Genomic DNA, 20,661 nt, shown 5'->3' with positions numbered 1-20,661 from the left:
GTTAGAACTGTGAAAGTGAAAATGTGTAACAACCATGATATTTGCAAAATCTGCTGTTGCCACTGTACAGAACACAATTTTCATTGCCCATCTTTATAATTATATACTGGTTGAACATGCCTGCACTAATTAGATACATAAACAATTATTTGTGCTGACTCTTGGCAGACTTGCCTATGTTCTGTCCTTCTCCTTTTTGTGTACTCACTACTCTGCAAAGTATCAGCAAGCTTGGATGAGTTTATACCTTGTCTTTATCACAATTGGACAGATTAAACCCATCTATTTCTGAGTAGGTTATTTTTCCTACACAGAACATGTGTTTACTTTTTTTTTACATGATCCCTACAAACAAGATTGAGTAATATCAATAAGTAAATTTAGCAAACACTACAAAGTCAACTTGCTTAAATTAGACAAGTAACACAGATGAGGTCATAGGTTTCCAAGTTATCCAATATATGTCCTATAGTTGTCAATTTGCTTTTGTGATTAGAGACATAACCATTAATTATGCTATTACTATCCAAGAAACATCAAACTTTGTCAGAAATTTTTCAGTTGCTTAGATAAGAAGGAAAATATATAATGAGAAAATTTATAACACAGTAAAGGCTATTATCAAACAGAAATAATACATTTTTCTGCAAGGAAACTACACAGATCTACTATATATATCAGCTAATTTCTTGAACTCCTACCAAATGAGTTTATATTATAAAAGGTATTTGGCATTAGTTCTTTAAAACCTGATCAGAGATTAAAAAATTGCTTTCTCTTTGAACCCACCAACAAACATATCTGTACATATTGCAAAAAAATGTTACACTGCATTTTACTCACCCTCATCCTTCCATTTCTTATTGCTGGTCCATCTTCTGCTAACCTCAACACATACAAATCCATTTTATATTCCCTTCCTCCTCGAATACTAAACCCAAACCCTTTGGCTCCTTTCTCCAAATCAACGGTGAAATAATCAAAGTCCTGTGCAGACAAATACAAAATGAAAGATAATTAACTATATGAACATTGTGGTATATATTCAGGAAAACTTTAAAACACAACTCTTCAAAAATGCATTGATCCAATTGATACGAGCAAAGGGATCTTAGGCATTTACATTTTGCTAAAGTGTCTTTTCAGAAATGGCCAAAATCTGTCAATGCATAAGTCTAAAACACCCTGGAAGAGTATTTTACAGCAGTTACAAAAGCTCTTGAGATGGGTTCCATATTCACCCTCAATACTTTCATGGCACCCAGGTATAAATGTTTATGTCTATGCAGAAGTGCTGATTTGGCAAGAGAGGTAGAAGGCAGTTCCTATGTAAGCATCATCACAAGTAAAAACTAGTGGGAGAGGTCTCCTAAATTCCAAGAAGAACTTAATGTGCTCGGCAGGTTTGACTACATGGAGTCACAAAATACAGCAACTCTCATCACTTTGTGTCCCTTGAGGAGGAGGTGGGAAGAAGAAGGTTTGAGTTTTGTCCTTTGCCCTTTCTGTGTCTTCAGAGACTCAGATTCAACTTTGCAGTTTTCCCTTGATGGGTCCAAACTACCACCTCTGTGCAGAGTTCTGGGGAGAAAAATTCCTGTATATCTTCTGACCCATTATCAGACAAGAGTGCAAGAGCCATGGGAGCAGGAGAAAAAAAAAGAGCAAGCTGGGGTTGTGTAGTCTAGTGATTAGAGTTAGAGAACTGGAGATGGTGAGAAACAGTCAGTCCAAGCATCTCTTGAGATGCTATGAAGCATCTTACAGGGTATGCACATGGGGATAGGGATTTGCTATTTAGATACTGAAATGCATAATATTTTCACAGGGTTCTCTGGATACCATTTAAAAAATTCACTATTTTTCTTTATATTGTTTATGTGTCTGGCTTTGAAAATATGGACATAGAAACCATTGGTTCCAGCATATAGTGCCTAGAAGTTTGCATTCTCTTGTTTAATATTTTTTGACCCCTGTTTGTCCTGCCTTTATGTAAGGAGAAAGGAGGATTTGTTTGAAAGTCTGAACTTTGAGCTAAATCCTCAACCTTCACAGCTTTCAGTAAATAAATATTTGTCATCAGTGGAGTCTTGTCCAAGGTACCATAACTCTTGATCTAAGGTTTATCTGTTTGAATTTGTCAGAACATGCCTAGTTGAACAAGACAGTTTCTACTCATCCAGACTATTGCTAACAGAAATGTAATTTTATCAGTCAGAATTTGCATTCATTTAGTTATTTATTCCAATTAGATAAAATCTTAATTTTCAAGACCGCTGTAGAAATGCAGTCTGACCTAAGTACACCCATTGTTTGATGACTGAGTTTTGTCCCTAGGAATGAAAAAATTCCTCTGCTTATGCAAAGGCAGTTTATGTTAGAATTTTTATTTTAACTCTCCAGTACCTTAAAAACAGTGTTTATTTAACATTATAGTCACACAATTATAAATGTAGTGTTATGTTACAGATTACACGGTTTTTCATTAATTTTAATGGTTTGGAAGTAACTTCTTCTACAGAGAAATAGTAACTTGGAGTAAAACCAACAAATGTGTCTTTTCCTTCTCTAGTGTCATCTTCCTTACCATCATACATGACCTCTCCCCACAGACCCTAATACCTTCTGTTCAGGAATGTGCCAAGTGTTTGGGTTTGTACCTGGGGCTGCCTGTACTCTGACAGAGGGTACTGCCTGGTGTCAGGAGAATGCTGCCTGTAATCCATCAGAGGTGGCTGCCTGTAGTCCAGAGGTGGTGGCTGCTGGTAATCCATCACTGGAGGATGCCTGTAGTCCAGCGGAGGCTGTCGGTAGTCCGTCGAGGATTGCCTGTAGTCCGTAAACGGAGGTTGCCGGATGTCAGGTTTCACATCCTGTCTGGCTTTTACTTCTGACCTATAACTGAGCAAGGTGAAATGGCTTGGTTTCAGAAAGTAGTAAACAATTAGGAATATGCAGTGCATGCAATATTGAGGAGGGAAAGCAACCTGCCTAACTGCAAAATTGCATAAAACAAATTTTCACAGAGAAGCAAACCTCTCCGGGGTAAACAGTCAAGGCATCCAAAAACAGTGAGCGCTTTTGAAACATGGGCATAAGCAATTTTCCCTCAGGTCATATTGTGCAATTTTCCATCTTGTATCAGTGAGATCAGAATTCGACTCAAAGGGACAGGAACAGTAAAACATCTTGATTCCCACTTACCTTTCCTGTTTGGAAGGTGAAACTGTATGTGAAAACACCCACTATACTCACTACAAAATAATTCACTGCGTTTATAAAATGTTTTTTTCCCCAGAACTAACATTTTTATAGAATAAATGGAACATCAGTGAGGTTTACGCCCATTTCACTGACATAAACTATTATTATTTTGAGTTTCTTAGGGTTAAAAAAAGACTTTCTTTTTTAAAAACGTACATTCTTTGTCCTAGCTGTTATGTTTTTAATGACAGGTATTCTTTAATATAACATCTGTTAATATAGTGTACAGCATTATTATTATTATTATTCTGCACTCCCTACAATACTACCTGGTTAAAAGTCTGTAGTAAGTCCTATCAGTAGTTATTCACAGAAATAACAAAGGGTGAAAGGAAAATAAATTTGTTTAATGAAGAATTTAATAACAAGTAAAATATTGCTTTAAGTGGTAACTGGTTATAGGGAATTGGGTGCTAAAATTTCAAAGAAAATGTGACCTTCTGAGGTACAGTGACTAGTTATTTAATTTACTCAGTTAGGAATTTCCCTTGTCACATGGAAATCAGTGCTTAATGGCATTTCACACTTCAGGGTGAAGTAAAAAACATTCTCATTGCAAACCTCCATAGCTGCAGCCGTGTGGTAGGGCTAAGAGGCACAAAGAAGTCTGGAACCTTTATAACAAGGTAATTGTGTAATAGTGGCTTGGTTAAGATTTGAACAAAAATGTTCACATCTTGGATGTTTTTACATTCTTCCCTAGTTGTTATACAGGAAATAGACATTTCAAACTCGGCTTTAATAATGGACTGGAAGTTTTTAGTCAATCAAATGACCATGTATGTACATGGATACATGAAGATACAGAGACAGATATAGACTGTGGAAGGGATTTGGAAAAGTACTTATTGATTAAAAGAAATTGCATTCTGAAAAAAGACAGCATTCTTTTGATTATGTTAATTTACATATAAAAAGATAATCTGAATCTAAATGTTTCAAAATGTTTCAGATGTGTTTCAAGATGTCATTATTAATACAGTTACAGTAACATTACGGCAAATCATCTTACACAATAGTTTTAATAAGCTGAATGTCTAACCAGACACAAAAATATCTGAACTATTTCCCTTTGACTTCTCTGAGAAGATTAAAATAGCCTGCTGCCACGTGTTCTTTTAAAACCTGTACATGGCATCTATAATAAGACCTGCATGTGTACGTGGCAATCCTCTTACTTTCTTTACTCAATATCATGATCCTGTAAAAAGAAGACAGAGAACAAACAGGCTTACCATGATACTGAGCCTTATTAATACTGGAAGTAAAAATACTAGTTAATATTCCTAGGAGTTTTAAATATCTTATAGTATTTTGGTACAGAAACAACATATGTGGCTATAGAAACAAACAGTAATCTAACTTATAAAATCTGGTGAAAAATAATACTATATGACCTAGCAATAATGGACCTTTTTATGAAATAAGAGCCATTCTTAGGCAGGTTCCTAAGATGTGACCACAGCTGTGTCTTAGAAAATGAACCTTTTATGCACAAGTGGAACCATTGCAATTTTTGCTGAATATGTAAATGGTGATATGACCAATTATAGCTTACACTTTTCAGTGGAACTTTAATTAATATCATTTTTTCGGACCCATTTGAAAATATCCCAATTTAACAGATATTTAATTCTGACTTCCAACTGTGCAGAGACATTTGTGAAAGCTTTGTGTTGAAGACTGTCAGAAACATATGTCTTCTAGGAGGTGATCACTTTTAGAAAAAGTACTCAATGAAATATCAGGCAAAGTAATTTTCCTAGTGTGACTAATTGAGAGAAGATAATTTTGGGCAAGTGAAAGTACTACATCTGTTAAGCAAGGAGAATTAGAGGGCATAGTGTCTAAATCACAACTGAACTCAAGTATCTTCAGAATCAAAAAGTTACAATCCTGTAACCAGCACCATTTGGGGAAGAGGGTCTTGATGATGTGTGTTGGTTACTGAAGATTAGCATAAAGACAGTCAGTGTAATCAGCCTCATTTAACATGCTAAAAAATAATCCAAAAACTAAATAGTGTTGATTGGAGGTCACACAAAGTTGTACCATCCCACAGCCTGAGTGTGCTTTTTATATAGACAGCTGGTCAGAAAATTTCTATCCCCCTACCATTTAATTTCCATTACAGACAAATTCGCTAATGCATATGCATAAATTACACATGAGAATTGGCTGGTAAATGATACACCACAGATAAAACCTGTTATAAAAATACCTTCCTGACTCCAAAACTCTAATATATGAGGGGAACAAAAAAGACATGTAAGAAAATGAACAAACCTGTTTTCGTGTCCCTGTGGCTGGAGGGGCTGTGGAGGTGGTGGCTGGGTGACGGGGCTGTGCTGGGCAACGGGGCTCTGCTGTGCCAGGGGACTCTGCTGGGCCATGGGGCTGTGCTGCTGGGCCATGGGGCTCTGCTTCTCCGAGCTGGGGGCCGAGGCTGGGCTGTTCAGCTCTGCGTAATGGGAAGCTGGAGATTAAAGACCTGTCACAGTGCAGCATTTAATTAAGGGCAAGGGTAGACAGTAATAATTTTTGTTCACATGCTACCTCTGCAAATTTATGCTTTGTTGCTTTTAGTCTCCTGGGTCATAATTAGATTTTGAGACATTTGAACCTAATGGTATCTTTTTCATAATTTGTGGGATCTAAAATCTTGGTCACTTCTATAGTTCCATTTACACCTTCATTATTTAAAAAACCCACCTGAACAAGGCAAATTACTTCCATGTTTCACATTTTCTTTTAAAGCATAGAAATACTGATCATGGAATCCAAGAAGCATAGAATCATAGAACAGTTTGGGTTGGAAAGGACCCTTAAAGATCACCTAGTCCAAACCCCCTGCAAAGAACAGGGACATTTTCAAGCAGACCAGGTTGCACAGAGCTCTGTCCAACCTGGCCTTGAATTTTGCCAGGGATGCCAGGACGGGGCATCTACAACCTCTCTGAGAAACGTGTTTCAGTGTTTCATCACCCTCATCATAAAAAAAATCTCTTTCTTATATCTGTCTGAATATACCCTCTTTTAGTTCAAAACCTTATCCCTTGTCCTAAGGTCACAGACCCTGCAAAAAGTCTGTTCCTGCCTTTCTTACAAGGCCCCTTTATGTACTGAAAGGCCGTAATAAGGCCTCCGTGAAATCTACTCTTCTCCAGGCTGAACAATCCCAATTGTCTCAGCCTTTCCTTATAGGAAAGATGCTCCAGCCCTTTGACCATCTTGATGACCCTCCTTTGGACTTGTTCCAACAGGTCCAGAGGACCCCAGAGCTGGATGCAGTACTCAAAGTGGAGTCTCACTAGAGCGGAACAGAGGGGCAGAGTCACCTCCCTCGACCTTCTGGCAACACTTCCTGTGATGCAGCCTAGGACACAATTGGTTCCCAGGCTGCAAGTGCACATTGCCAGCTCATATCCAGCTTTTCATCCACCAGTACCCCTGAGTCCTTCCCCACAGGACTGCTCTCAATTCCTTCATCTCCCAGCCTGTACTGATATTGGGGGCTGCCCCCAACACAGGTGCAGGACCTCACACTTGGTCTTGTTAAACTGTATGAGATTCCCATGAGTCCACTTAAGCTTGTCCAGGTCCCTCTGGATGGTATCCTGCTCTTCAGCTGTATCAAACCACTCAGCTTGGTGTCATCTGCAAACTTGCTGAGTGTGCACTCTATTCCACACTCTCTGTCACTGATGAAGATATTAAATAGTGTTGGTGCCAATATGGAACCCTGAGGGACACCACCAGTCTCCATCAGGACACTGAGCTGTGGACAAGTACCCTCTGGATGTGACCATACACCCAATTCTTCACCCCTCGAGGAGTCCACCAACCAAATTCATCTCTCTCCAATTTAGAGAGAGTGATGTTGTGGGGTACCATGTCAAGGGCCTTACAGAAGTCCAGATAGATGAGATCCATAGCTCAACCCTTGTCCACTGTTGTCTACTGATGTAGTCACTACACTGTAGAATGACACTAGGTTGGTCAGGCAGGACTTACCCTTGGTGAACCTGTGCTGGCTGTCCTGAATCACCTTCCTGTTCTCCATGTGCTTTAGCACAGCTACTAGACATTTGAAATGCTTTCTATTTAGAATAAACTTTTCATTGTGAGAGAATGAACAATTTTAGTGCTTTCACCACTGTTTGGGATACAGACTTGTCACAAATGGCAAAACACCTTTTGTGTTATAAATATTGTGTCCTTATGTTAGCTCCTGCTGTCTTTGAGCTCATCAAGAGTTTCCTGTCTTTTTAAATTTTTGGGAACAGTAAAACCAATTTCAATAAATTCTGACTAACCATTTAAAGTGATGTTTTATTTCACTGTACTGTGTCAAATGACCAAGGTTTCACACAGGAACAGTGCAGAGAAACAGAATCCTTCTTTCCAAACATCATGAAATACAAAAAGACAGAGAGAATGGTGTAGGTAATGTGGTCTTGTGGCCTTGTTACAAATAAAGTATGCCAATCTTCCTTCACGCTTCCTGCTGCACTTGGGGGAAGACAACATTTGACAGTGAGCTCATATCAAATATATTGATTCCAACACACTGGCACAGTTCTGTTGTTCATCATTTACCTACTAAGAAGTGTAAATGAGAGACACTCCAGCCACAAAAGGACAGAGCACTGCAGAAGTTCTGCATTATCAACAGCAAAGGCACACATTATATTTTTTCATTCCTGCTTGCAACAGAATGAGTGAGGCCAGCGTGGTGTGGTGCAAAGCATCCAAAATGGGCTTCTGTATGGTATGGCAGAGCCCCCCTAATGGTAATAGCTACACATGCTCTGGATCTTGCCTAGTTTTACATTTCAATCTATTTTAATTATTTTCTTTTCTACTTTTTACCATGTGAGTTTTTCCCTAGGACCGCACATTTCTAATGGCTCTTTACTTACCTAATTTATGCTCATAATTATTTTACAAATTTTGGCTACTTTGTTAAAAAACGTTTTCATTCTAGGATTAATTGTCAAAAGAGCATGTATATTTGCACTTAAAACACCCCTCATGCAGGCATAAGCAATACTTGTCTGTGTAATTACTATGCTTAAGGGTGTAATTGCCCATTTTGCATCTGTGAGTCTCTTTTGTATTGCAAGTTTTAGAGAGGAAGATTGGAAATGTTGTCCCTCGTTTCTACATTACTCTCATAACTATGGATGAAATAGTCAAATCATGAGCTGCTTCTAAAACTGCTTTGCATTTATATGGTATTTTTCACCTGAAAGTATATTACAGAGGTATTAGATTTTTTTCCAATTTTTATAAGCTGGGAAGCTAATATCAGAAGGCAAATGAGGTGTCCAGTGTCAAAACAGTCACACAGGGAAGCCACGCCTTGGGCATAGATCATTTCTCACCACCAGCACCTGAGAACATCCTGTAGCACTACAACTCAGATGCACTTCTGCTTTCTTTCTAATTTAATGTATCCATGTCTAACACTGAACTATTAATTATGTTATTTAACGTGGATACCAGAGAGGCCTAAATAAACCGCATGTACTGTATGAAGCTTCACACTTACTTGTAGATGCTTGCAAAGCTGACCTTCTGTAACTATACAGATGCTAATTGATGTGAATTCTGAATTTGTGTATGTTTGTGCTTTTCCCTTCACTGAATTCATTTAACAAAGTAGATGAGTTCCCTCAGTTGCAGTCCATGACCATGTCAGACTATTTCCCTGTTCTGTTGCTGGATGCAGCAGCAGAAGATGAAGGTCATCTCACTGGACCATGGATCATTAAGTAATTCCATTACTTGCTGTGTGACATTCCCAGCTGTACTGGTATTCGTTGCTGAGATGTAAAGCCACAGTCTCATTAATATGGTACAATTCATGCAGCAGTGTAGCACATTGTTAAACTAAAAAAAAGCCCCGAAATCAGCCCCAAACCCCATGGAACCAACATCAAAAGATCTTCACTGATTAGCTGTGGAGTAATGATCAGAATAATGAGTCTGTCCCCTTACCCTCACCCTCCAAATGAGATAATTTAGGGTTCAGTTTTTTCCTGCCCTGTGCATTTATAGTGATATATCACCACAAGATATTCATAGAGGAAACTGCCAAATATGAACTCTTCCTTCACATCACACTCTTTGTCATAGGTAGCTGGTAGCTTGGTGAATGCCATTGTAGTCTCTTGTAAATCACTTTGCCAAACTTTGGCTTGTCTTATAGCAAGATATAAGTGAACAAAGTCAAAATTTGGCTGTCTTATAGAATGCTTTTCCAAAACACATTAACATCATCTCTCTCTATCTATCAGGTTTCTCCAGGTTTGCTTTAAATGCCCTTTTCATAACTGGGAATCTTTTAAAGAATTCAGATCCTATTTGAGATAGTTCTAAGCCCATAATTTTGGTGTGCTGCACGTTACAGCTGAGGAAGCAGAACAAAAGATGCTCTTTCAAGCAGTGACATAATTTAAGCTAATTGGAGGCTACTTAAAATTTTCTTCCTGTTTTTAAGAGCCATTGACTTACCCTCCTGAGGAATGATGCGAAGAGTTACACTGAGACCTGCATCTTTAATTAGCTTCACAATATCTGCATGAGGCATGTTAATAATAGACTGGCCATTCACAGCTAAGATCCGGTCTCCAACTTTAAGTTTTGCACAGCGATCCGCAGGACTTCCATCAATTATCCGCCCTATTTTATGGGGCACAGCTAGACAAGAAACAATAGTCACAGTTAACGTATGCTGAAAAAAAATGGTGATGTTCACAGGCAAAAGGAAATGAGTTCATTTGGAAGAAAGTTCAACACGAATTGAAAAACGGCCTGTGTAAAAACGTGCAAGGATATAAATTCTTATGTGATGTCATTTGCATTAACGTTGCGTTTTTCACTAAAAATTCAGAATCTGTGTATATATACATGGTGTATATATATATATATATGTATATATATATCTATCTGAAGTCCAAAATAAATTTATAGTTCAGCTATTTTGCAAACCCAACACGTAACAAGATAATAAACAGATCAAGAGAACAATAAGGCATTAAAACAGGGGAAAGGGGATAAATTTGCACAATAAGTAGTGGTCATAAATTGCCTCCCACCTCCTAGTTTACAGAATTTCTTTATCTATTTTTCTTTACTTGTATATTACAATAGAGGCACTACAAACATGATTTATTTTATATACAGATAGATGTAATTACTGAAAATGCCCAGGGTTCAAGACATTGTTCTTCTCCATTCAAATATGTTAATTGATAAACAGAAATAATGCAGAAGATTTATCGAGGTGTGCAGCTCTCTAACTAGACATAAATAATATATGAATAGAATTGAATTTATAGATAACTATGAGTACACAGACATGTATTACATCACATCTCAGCCCCTTTCTCAAAACATTAAAGAACAACTTTGCTTCTCCTTTTGTTCTTCTCTGTGGTTCTCCACTTTTCTGTTTACTCCATCTATGCTCCTGTTCTGTCTTGTCTCTCATTTTCCATTGCACTTTTTAAACATTCCTCTTGAATTTTCACCCAGTGTTTCTTCCTATTATCCTCTGTTTTTTAACTGAATGCATATGCTATGGGTGACTCTTTTCTCTAGGCTCCCCAAAGAGCATGCTATTTTTCTGTCATAAATATGCTCATTACAACTATATATTCGATTAATATCCCAATGGTGTCTGAGCATCCCTCCCCAATCCCACACTTCAGCCTTGGCAAACTTAGCACAAAGCAGTTCAGCCCCACTATCCACCTGCAACTGGTGTTTAAAAACAGTTGTGTTTCATTTTTCAAAAATAATAAATCCTTAAAATTTTATTATCTACAGAGAACTTGGAAAAGTGAAAGAAAAGATTGTTGAAACACTTTTGGGGAAATAATGCACCTATAAACCAAAGTTCTAACAGGAGACATGTTCAGAATACATCGCTGCAGAACAAATTTCTCAGCCCTCTGATAAACATTCTCTGAAGGTGACGGTGACTAAGACAGATCACACATCTCATATAAAGTCACAATACACATACCTCAAAGTGACCTTTGTTTCTAGTATGGATGCAAGTGTTTTTACAGTGTTAAAATTTAATTTTTTGGGAACTGAAGTCAAGTATAAGTGAAGTAAAAGTGAGCACTCTGAAGTGCAAGCCATAATCAAACTGCACGCTTCTTTAGCACTACAGTTGAGACAAGAATATGAATTAAATCATAGCTTTAGTAATACAGACACAATCACTTTACCTAAATGTTTTATTTTACAGAAATGTCTTGTTGTTTAGGAAATAAGCACTGAACTTATGTCAAAATGTCTAAATCTTTCTATGTTTTAAAATGCACTAAATATGAATAAACCCACTTTCTACAAAAATTGTTTATTTTGCACTCAATGGAGACATATAACTACCATGCACGTACATGAGTGAGTAAACAAGTAAAACAGTAACTTGACACTGAAACAGTTTATATCCACACAAAACCTTTTGCATCAAATCAGTTCTTAAAGCATTACCTAGACTCATTTAAACTCATACTAAAATGTGCCTGTTTCTGGTATATGTAATAAAAGATCTGTCTGAAACTGCCATGTTTTTACTACATACCAGTGGAGATCTGAAAATGAGACTGTCATGTGAAAAAGTAAGAGATTTAGTTAGTAGTAAGAAAGAACATGAAATATGGCGGAGATGCCATAGTTTTTGTTAGACTAAATATTTAAGTAGAGACATAATTTCAGTAGTGAGGGGCGTGGGAGGGTGGGGGCTGGGAAATCCTATTAATTTGCCAGAACAATTTCTGTTGGACTTCTTGTACCTGACAAGTGAATAGAGCAGATGTCTGCATGTTTGAGATGTCTGCTAAAATCAAAGCTGGAGGTGGAAGAGCCACAAGAGTCTAATTCTGATTCAAATCCTGAGAAAAGGGAAGGGAGGCAGAAAGAAAAGGAACTTCATGTTCTTTTCTTCTTCCCCTTAAGCCTAACGGTCTTTATCTTCCTGATAAAGGTACCTATTCTAAGTATTCATGTTATGAAAGGATCAACAGCAGGTGACCATCAAAACAAAGCTTGTGTCTGTCAAGGTACCTTTCCTACTGTACTTTGGTATTTGAGGATTTAATGTTCCTCTCCTCAGATTGTACTGGTGCCATGCGTTGTCATACGATCTTGCTGCAGAGTAGGGTGTGGAAAGCTTTTGCAGAAGGAATCTGAATCTCTAAATCTCTAACGGATTCAAGATGATGCTGTTATGTTCTATCAGGGGTTTATGGACAAATCCAGTGACTTACTAACGAAACTCATAGCAATCCAGCAGAAACAGGTTTATGTCCATTTCTAGATAATATGAGGAGAAGCTCCTTCCCTCCTAGTAATATCCTGAGGAGTTTCTGGTCTCTGCTTCTCTTCCCAGTGGAACTCTGCCTGAGAGTCCTCATAAGCCACAATATCTGGCTGCCATGGTCCCTGCTGCTTTCTTGGGAAGGGAGGATTTATTTAAGGTTTTATTTATAAGCATGAGTGCTTCTAAGGGATGCAGACTATCCGGTGTGCAGGTTGCTCAAAAAAAATTGAGACCATGTTAGAATGTTAGGAAACTTAATTTTCAAGAGCCTTTGGTGGTGAAATACTTACTTTGAAGGGATAAGAAGGAACTATTTCCATACGAGATTAATTAGCTAAAAGCTAAGGAACAAAGGTAGAAATCAACTGTGAATTTTCACAATGGAGAATTTTTATCATTCAGAATGGTCACTTCTACAGCAACCATGGAAGAGCTGTAAAACTGTCAGTGGGTTCAGTGAAGTGGTAGACAAGATCTCATGAAAAGAAATGCAACATGATGCACACAGGGAAAAAATATCCCTGCCTTACTTTAATCAGAGATGAGCCCTAAATTATCTATTATCACTCAAGAGACCTTGAAATGTGTTCCTATTTCTCTATAAACATAAACTCAGTGAAACAGTCAATAGGTCTTAAAGAGCTAGAAAAACAATAACAAATGAAACAAACTATTGTTAGTTACTAGCGTGCACCTAAAGTATTGCTGATAGTTTCAGTATCCTCATTTCAAAAATCATAGCAATGAATTCACAAAGATTCAGAGAAAGAAGCAGAAAACAGCCTCTGCTTAAAGGAGTGAGTCTGCTGTGTCCATGAACTCACTATCTACAGCTTGGGAGAGAGAAAGTGGGGCAACGTTCTGGAGGACCAGAATGAAAGGCTTCAGAAAGGGATTAGACCAATTCACAGGGTTGAACCCACTGCAGATTAAATCAGAAATGAATGGCTGTGAAAGCTGAGGAGATGCCTGGGGAAGCTGCTGTAGGCACTGTCCTCTCTGCCATTGATCACAGCCAAGGGACAGTGCGGAGCTGAGTGGCTATTTGGTCTCTCCCAGGATGGCAGGTCTTGGGAAGAAATCTCCCATGCCTGGCATTTAATTAGGATTTTATTAACACATCATATTTTTTTTTCTTAAATTTCATCTTTGGTGCTTCATTTTATCTAAGCAGAGCATTTCATAATGTAAAGTAATAATTAAAGGAAATCCCAGGTCACTTGACTGGTGGTAAATAATTCCACTTGCCCTTAAAAATTTTTAGAAACCTATCCATACCTTTTGTAAGAATTTGCCACAAGCTGTTCTCCAAACATATACACATCTGAACAGTGGCAGCATATGCCTGGATTAGACTTTGCAAAGAATTTGATCCACTTATTTCAAAACACTGAGTTACCTGATTTAAAAGTAATCTTTGCATTCAGAAAGTGGATAAGATCTGATTTCAGAAATTTACTGATAACTACAAATTCATATTTTTCTCCATATTTTTTTCTTTGATCAAAGTCACCCAATTTTGCTCTCCATGAGTGAAATTAATATCCTTCCCACACCTTCATGTCACAGAAAAGAAAGAATAATTCTGTGGCATTACACCTGAGGGTCCATATGCTTGGGTCAGCTGTACACAAACCCAGAGCAGCTGCTGAATACAGATGCTGCTTCTAACACTGTGCATCACAGAATCACAGAATGGTTGGGGTTGGAAGGGGCCTCTGGAGATCACCTATTCCAACCTTCCCACTGAAGCAGGTTCACCCACAGCAGGTTGCACAGGATTGCATCCAGGTGGGTTTTGAATATCTCCAGGGAGGGAGACTTCACAGCCTCCCTGGGGAGCCTCTTCCAGTGCATGGTTACCCTCAGAGGAAAGAAGATTTTCAGAATGAACTTCCTTTGTTTTAGTTTGTATCAACTGCCAGTATCAATTTGTGTCTGCTCCACACTCTTGACACCTACCCTTTAGATATTTGTATGCAAATATCTCCTCTCAGCCACCTCTTCTCCAGGCTGAATAGGCTCAGCTCCCTCAGCCTTTCCTCATAAGAGAGATACACCAGTTCCCTAATCACCCTCCCAGCCCTCTGCTGGACCCCCTCCAGGAGTTGCATGACTTTCTTGTATTGAGAAGCCCAGAACCCAACACAGCACTGCAAATGTGGCCTCACTAGGGCTGAGTAGAGGGACAGGATCACCTCCCTCTACCTGCTGGCAATGTTCTTCCTAATACACCTCAGGATATCATTGGCCTTCTTGCCCACGAGGGCACACTGCTGGCTCATGGACAGCTCGTTGTTCATCAGGACCCCCAGGTCCTTCTCTGCAGAGCTGCTTCCCAGCCTGTACTGGTGCCTGGGGTTATTCCTGCCCAGATGCAGGACCCTCCATTTGTTTTTCTGAATGTCATTAAAGTTCCTCTCCACTCAGCTCTCCAGACTGTCCAGGTCTGACTGAATGGCAGCACACCCTTCTGGTGGATCAGCCACTCCTCCCGGTTTTGTAACATCAGCAAACTTGCTGAGGGTACACTCTATCTCTTCACCCAGACCACTGAAAAATAGGTTAAACAAGACTGATATATCTATCAGCTTCTTGCTTTTTGCAAAGGAAAATAATTTCTCCTCATTTGAAAGACCTAAAAAAAAGAGAGAAAGCACTAAAAATTGCTGAGTCTAAGATGATGTTACCAACAAATAATGCTTTTCTGATTTCTCTTTTCATTTGAAAGACCTAAAAAAACTACAGAGAGCTAAAACTAGCTCATTCTAAGGTGATGTTACCAAAAAAAGTAATGCTTTTCTGATTTGCATCAATATTTTTTATTAATAATTATTATTTTACATCTATCCTGTACTTTCAGACAGAACTGTTGAGTCCGTATTTTGTAGAAAGCAACTTCCCATTTTTTCCCCCTCTACATAGTATCTAAATATTAAGAAGTATCAGTTAGGGGAAAAAAACTGAAGCTCTGCTTTATTTATTGAACCCTCTGGCAGATAAATTCTTGCAATCTTTTCTAATGTTAACAGATATAGATAGTAAACCAAGCAAATGAGCCTTCCTGAGCCAGCTGTCCTTTTCAATGTTATATAGCTAATCAAATGAATATTTATTATATTCTCAACTCTCTAAATGTGCAAGAGTTTTCACTCAATCAGCAGGTTCCAGAATATCAGATTTTAATAGGAAGAACATATTAAATGTAAACATCTGTAATTTCATTGCTATTGAATAATCTAAAATTTGGAAAGCTTGAGTGTGGTGAACTTTTTCTTAGGGCTAAAAAATATTTTCCTGACAGTGATGGGCTATTTCATGTGACACTTATTTGGAAAATAAAATTCTGTGGCACACTGCATAGTTACAGATAAAAATAATCCCTTTTGTTTATAAGGTTAATGAATCTGTGAACTTCCCAATGTGTTGTAATATGGAGCATATTTGCTTGCATAGCAAAGGCATAAGGAGCTAGGAGGGAAGGATTGCCCACATCTTAGAAAGCTGAAGGTCTAAGAAAAAATTAATGGAACTTAGGTACTTCAATTCAAGCTTCTCATGAAAGCAAAATGGGCCTTGTGGAATCATTAGAAAAACCTTGATTCCCTTGATGGGTTTGTGCTAAGAAAACGTTCAGTGTTTGTTCTTTGAAAACACAAGAGCAGCAGCTGTAGGTCCAAATGACCTATTCAGGAACATTCTGGAGGAATGTTCTAGAGAAGGGAGTGAAGTGGTTAAGATCCTCCATGCTTTATGTCCACAAAATATCAAATAGGCAATGGCATATTTCATGCCTGCAAACTGCAGAAATGTATTTTGATGATATTAAAAATCTCTTTCATTCCTTAAGGTTACTTCACTATGATTAATTGCTTATGTTGATTTGAAAAACTAAGTTGTGTAGCAATTTCTTTCTGCACCAAGTTATACTATCAGTTTAACATGCTTAGCAAGTGTGCTTTTATAACTGAAGAGGCAGAAGAACAGCTTAAAGTTGAATATCAAAGCTACATAGAAATGAGAATCCAGATTCCTTGCCCAAATGTTGCAAATATCTTCCATGGAGGACTCACACTGTGGGTGGGTTTTCACTGCTTATGCTCCAAAGATGTCCTAGGTGGGGTAGACAGACATCCTTATTTCCAAAGCTCTGTTTTCTTTAGAATTTGTAGATTGGTCACAGAAAATCACATACCCAGGCACCATCTTACCCAGGAAAAGCATGGGAGAAATTGCTGCACAAATAACTCAGCTCACACAGTTATCATTGATCAATAAGCTGGTTTTTATAGTTCAAAGAAACGCTAGGCTGAACGGGACTTATTTCAGAACGCTGTTTTCTGCAGTCAGCAGAGGCTTAGCTTGGATTTATGTTTTGTAGTTAAGACTGCATGTTTTGAGAAATGAAAGAAATTTTTTTCATTAGGCTCTATTTTATCATGCTTTGAAAATCCAGCAGGCATTGGCATATGCAGTGTAGGGACAAATTAAATCTACAATTCCTCTTTTGCTAAGCAGAAGGAAGATCATAAAAAGTATGAACAGTCATCTGCCTTTAATTTTTTTAAAATTGTTTATTGATTATGCCTGTATTTTCAGTTCAGTTACACTTTCTAACTCTGCTAATTGACAGTACCTGCTACAGTAAAATCCTGGAAATACTGCCAATTTTCCAATTTCACTGGAAGTTGCAAGTTAACTAGATCTGTTTACAACACATGGTTTCTTTCTATGGAGACTAGGATGTTAAAAGATTTACAGAGAATCACAAGTTCTTTTCCTAGATGAAGTTGCATCCCAACCACATACATTAAAAGTGGCAGGAAGATATGAATTAGGCATGGACAAATGTACTCCATAAAACTCTGGGACAAATTCATCGTGAAATCTCACTTTGGCCATTTCCAGCAGGATGCAAGTGCTTTTCCATGGGATGCAGATAGTGAATTTATCTTGATACTCTAAAAATATTTCCCTAAATGTAATACAAAGTGCAGATTAATTAATTAAATTTTAAGTATTTTAGCTGTAATTTGTCCTATCTGGAAAAGGGATGAGAGCCACAGCACGCTTTAATGCTGGAAGGCAATGTGGGAAAAGGCACAATAATATATTTTAGAGGCAGTGGAAGTCAATCCTTTCACTAGAAATAGGTCAGGAGCCTGGACAGGTGTATTTTCTTTTCTTAATCGCTTAGCACTCGAAGATCCTCTGCAGTAGGCAAAATGACTTGCTCCTGGATATACCACTCAAGGACAGTTCTTTATTTATCCACTTTATCTTCTTTTACTGATAAAAATTTGAAGCATGGCTGACCTTTTCTATGCCCCTGCTTTGCCCTGTGAAATCTCCTCATTCATTCCATGTCATTTATTTTCCATTCCTGATCTGCCCCACATCAGAACTGCAGTTCAGTGCATGATAATCTCCTGCACTGGATTAGAGAACATCCCAAGCAAAGCTTTGACAAAGGGGAAACAAAATTTCTACCATTATTGACACAGGAAAATAAATGCGCCACAAGAATTGGATGCTTAAGCAAGTACACAGTTAGTAAAAATGACATCCAGATCTAATGGCTGGCTCCGAACTACTTAAGATTTGTTTATTAAAATGGTAGCTACTACAGCTCTGCCTATCACAAAATGTGGAAAAATAGTCTGTTCTCTAATTATGGCTGTAGTCTGTCCTCACTCTGTGTATCAATAGCAAAAAAAAATTGCATCTAGCATTTTGAAAATTTCTGCAAGGCAAAGGCAGGTCTGTAAATCAACTGTAACAACAAACCCCTTGCAAAGCATGTGTGGGAGACTGAAATAGTTACTGGCTTAAATATTCTTAAAATCACTGAAGTACTTTTGTCCACTGTAGCAAATTGTGCAAAGAAGTAACTGCTTACAGAAGCCCACCCCTTCCTGAATATGCCTACTAATTTGGGCTGTGACAGGAACTTGAGATAAGATAAAGGTGGTACTATTGTCCAATTATCCCAGGTGAAGAATGTATCCACAAATGTTAGAAACTGGAATGCTAATGGCTCAGACAATCAAGGTGCAAGCTGATGATGTGTAAAGTAAGGAAAGAGGCAAATCCTTCGAGGCAGGATAGTGTTTCTCTATCCTTAAACAAATGACTCCGCTGGGATACCTCTCCTCCAGTGAACTACCAGAACAATGAACACAAAGCCTGAAGATATTAATCTCTGCTGATGGGCCATGATGGACTCAACTATGCTGATGGAACAGGAAGCTGTCTTAAAAGGTGTATTATATCACTCATTGTAAAACTCCCCACTCCAGGGGAGGTACCGAGGGTATTTCTATCTAGTATAATAAAAATCCCTTGGACTTCCCTTAGCACCATGGACTTCTTTGCTCACCACCCAGGTTTCTTCCCACATCACATGGGACTTACTTTACCACCACAGGCTTCTTCTCTCAAGACACTCTGGAGCTTCTTCTCTCACCACCCAGGCTTCTTCTCTCACCACCCAGGGCTTCCCTCAATGGATCCAGACTGCAACCATCACTTCAACAAGATTGGGACTCTCATCGCCAAGAAGACCACAAGAAGAGGATCAATGGGATGCCACTGGAATCCATGGAGTGGTGATTTTTATCTACTTACCTGTCTGTCACTCTCTTTCTCTCCCCCCTCTCTCTTTTTTCCTATTTCTTTCTATCTCTCTCTACCTCACATTAACTGTTAAATAAAAATATCCGTACTGTTGACATGGGCATATGGTTTCATTTGCAACTTAATTTGGGCAGAGGCATCTCTCTTTAATAATTTAATGAACTGGATCATAACAGCATGTCGAGAAAAAAGTTGACCAAGACTCTAAGCCTCCTGGAACAAGAGTGACATCTTTTAATTCTGGGAGCTTCTAGCCTTTCGTAGTAAATGGAGTGTGAGCTTTTGTGTAAAGCCTTGCGCTTTAGGTCAACTGCAAAGCAGCAAACCAATGAACCTGCAGCTCTGCAGCTAGTAGAAACTCTGTTGTAATGACTACTTCAATTTTAACAGTCCTTGAAGCACAAGCACCCAATGACAAAAAGTGCACGCTCCTGTACTCAGCAAGAGCTGTTGGAATTTACTGGATTGTAAAACATAGTTTGTAAGTGTGATTCAAGAACAAGGAAAATACTTCCAGTGCATGATTAAGTCCCTTCTTGAGTAAAAGTGATGATGATACTTATACTTCCAAGACCTCAAGTCTTTTGCTTTTACAAGAAAGTAGAGAGGGGAATAAAGTTATTAAAATAAACATTCTTAAATCAAAGGAACTCTTCTTCACTTTGCCCTGAGGATGCTCCCAGTGAGATGACTTTTTAGGCTATGCTATTCCTAATAGTGTCTGGCATTACAAGATACTTCCTCTTCTGACCTATTTTGCCCCTTTTGATTCTTTCAGAATTGCTTTGCAATTGCAACATTAACATTTAACTCCACATGCCTACACAGCATCATTCTGTGCCATAGGCGGACACAGGAGCTGGCAACAAGTGCACTGGCTCCAAAACTAGGAACACTGGAATAATGGCTATGCTCCTCTTAATAAAGCCAAAATTACTTCACCCAAATTAAGTAAAGAAAAGAACCTCTCTTACTTTACAAAGAGTCAATGATTTTTAGACTGTTTTTATGACTGATGAAAGATCATGTAATTTTCAGCATATTTTTTCTACTACAGTTTTGTAACAGAGTTCACATAGAAAGGCTATTTTCTTCTCTGTTCTGTCACTGTCTACAGCAAATGTAATTTTTTTGTTCATTGCTGTTCTTGTAAACTTAGGATTTGGTGCCCTTTGAGATCACTGAAATTCAATGCAGTTATTATTTGAATAAATTCACTTGTCACTTCCATAGCAGCTGTAATTTTCCTTTTACTACTGGAGATGTCCAACTGAGCATCAACAATGACTATGAAGTTGCTTGTGTAGAAAGAAAAGTACTGCAAGAACATGTTAGAGGGTAAGAGGCAAATCTGGATCTTGAACCTGGATCTGTAGTCTTCAGGAGAATATTCCAGTCATAGAATTTTTGACTGCTTG

The 20,661-nt window shown here is 38.3% G+C and overlaps 1 protein-coding gene across 16 annotated transcripts in view; it reads right to left on the bottom strand.

Annotated features, from left to right (window-relative positions):
* The window catches only part of MAGI2 (membrane associated guanylate kinase, WW and PDZ domain containing 2), a 719,386-nt gene that overhangs the window by 39,590 nt on the left and 659,135 nt on the right, over positions 1 to 20,661 (bottom strand). For 10 of the 16 annotated variants that reach the window (XM_050324405.1, XM_050324403.1, XM_050324404.1 and 7 more), the window contains 4 exons: positions 9,784 to 9,969; positions 5,551 to 5,740; positions 2,661 to 2,901; positions 844 to 987 (listed from right to left, as the gene is read on the bottom strand). In XM_050324405.1, the coding sequence (XP_050180362.1) occupies positions 844 to 987; positions 2,661 to 2,901; positions 5,551 to 5,740; positions 9,784 to 9,969 (761 nt within the window). The remainder of the gene's footprint in view (positions 1 to 843; positions 988 to 2,660; positions 2,902 to 5,550; positions 5,741 to 9,783; positions 9,970 to 20,661) is intronic. The other 6 variants (XM_050324398.1, XM_050324400.1, XM_050324406.1 and 3 more) reach the window with 2 other exon arrangements.

This window comes from Myiozetetes cayanensis, unplaced genomic scaffold, assembly GCF_022539395.1.
Source record: "Myiozetetes cayanensis isolate MyiCay16 unplaced genomic scaffold, myiCay2020 scf3, whole genome shotgun sequence".
NCBI lineage: Eukaryota > Metazoa > Chordata > Aves > Passeriformes > Tyrannidae > Myiozetetes > Myiozetetes cayanensis.
The sequence above is the reverse complement of the archived record's forward strand: the minus strand, read 5'-3'. Positions and strand labels throughout refer to the sequence as shown.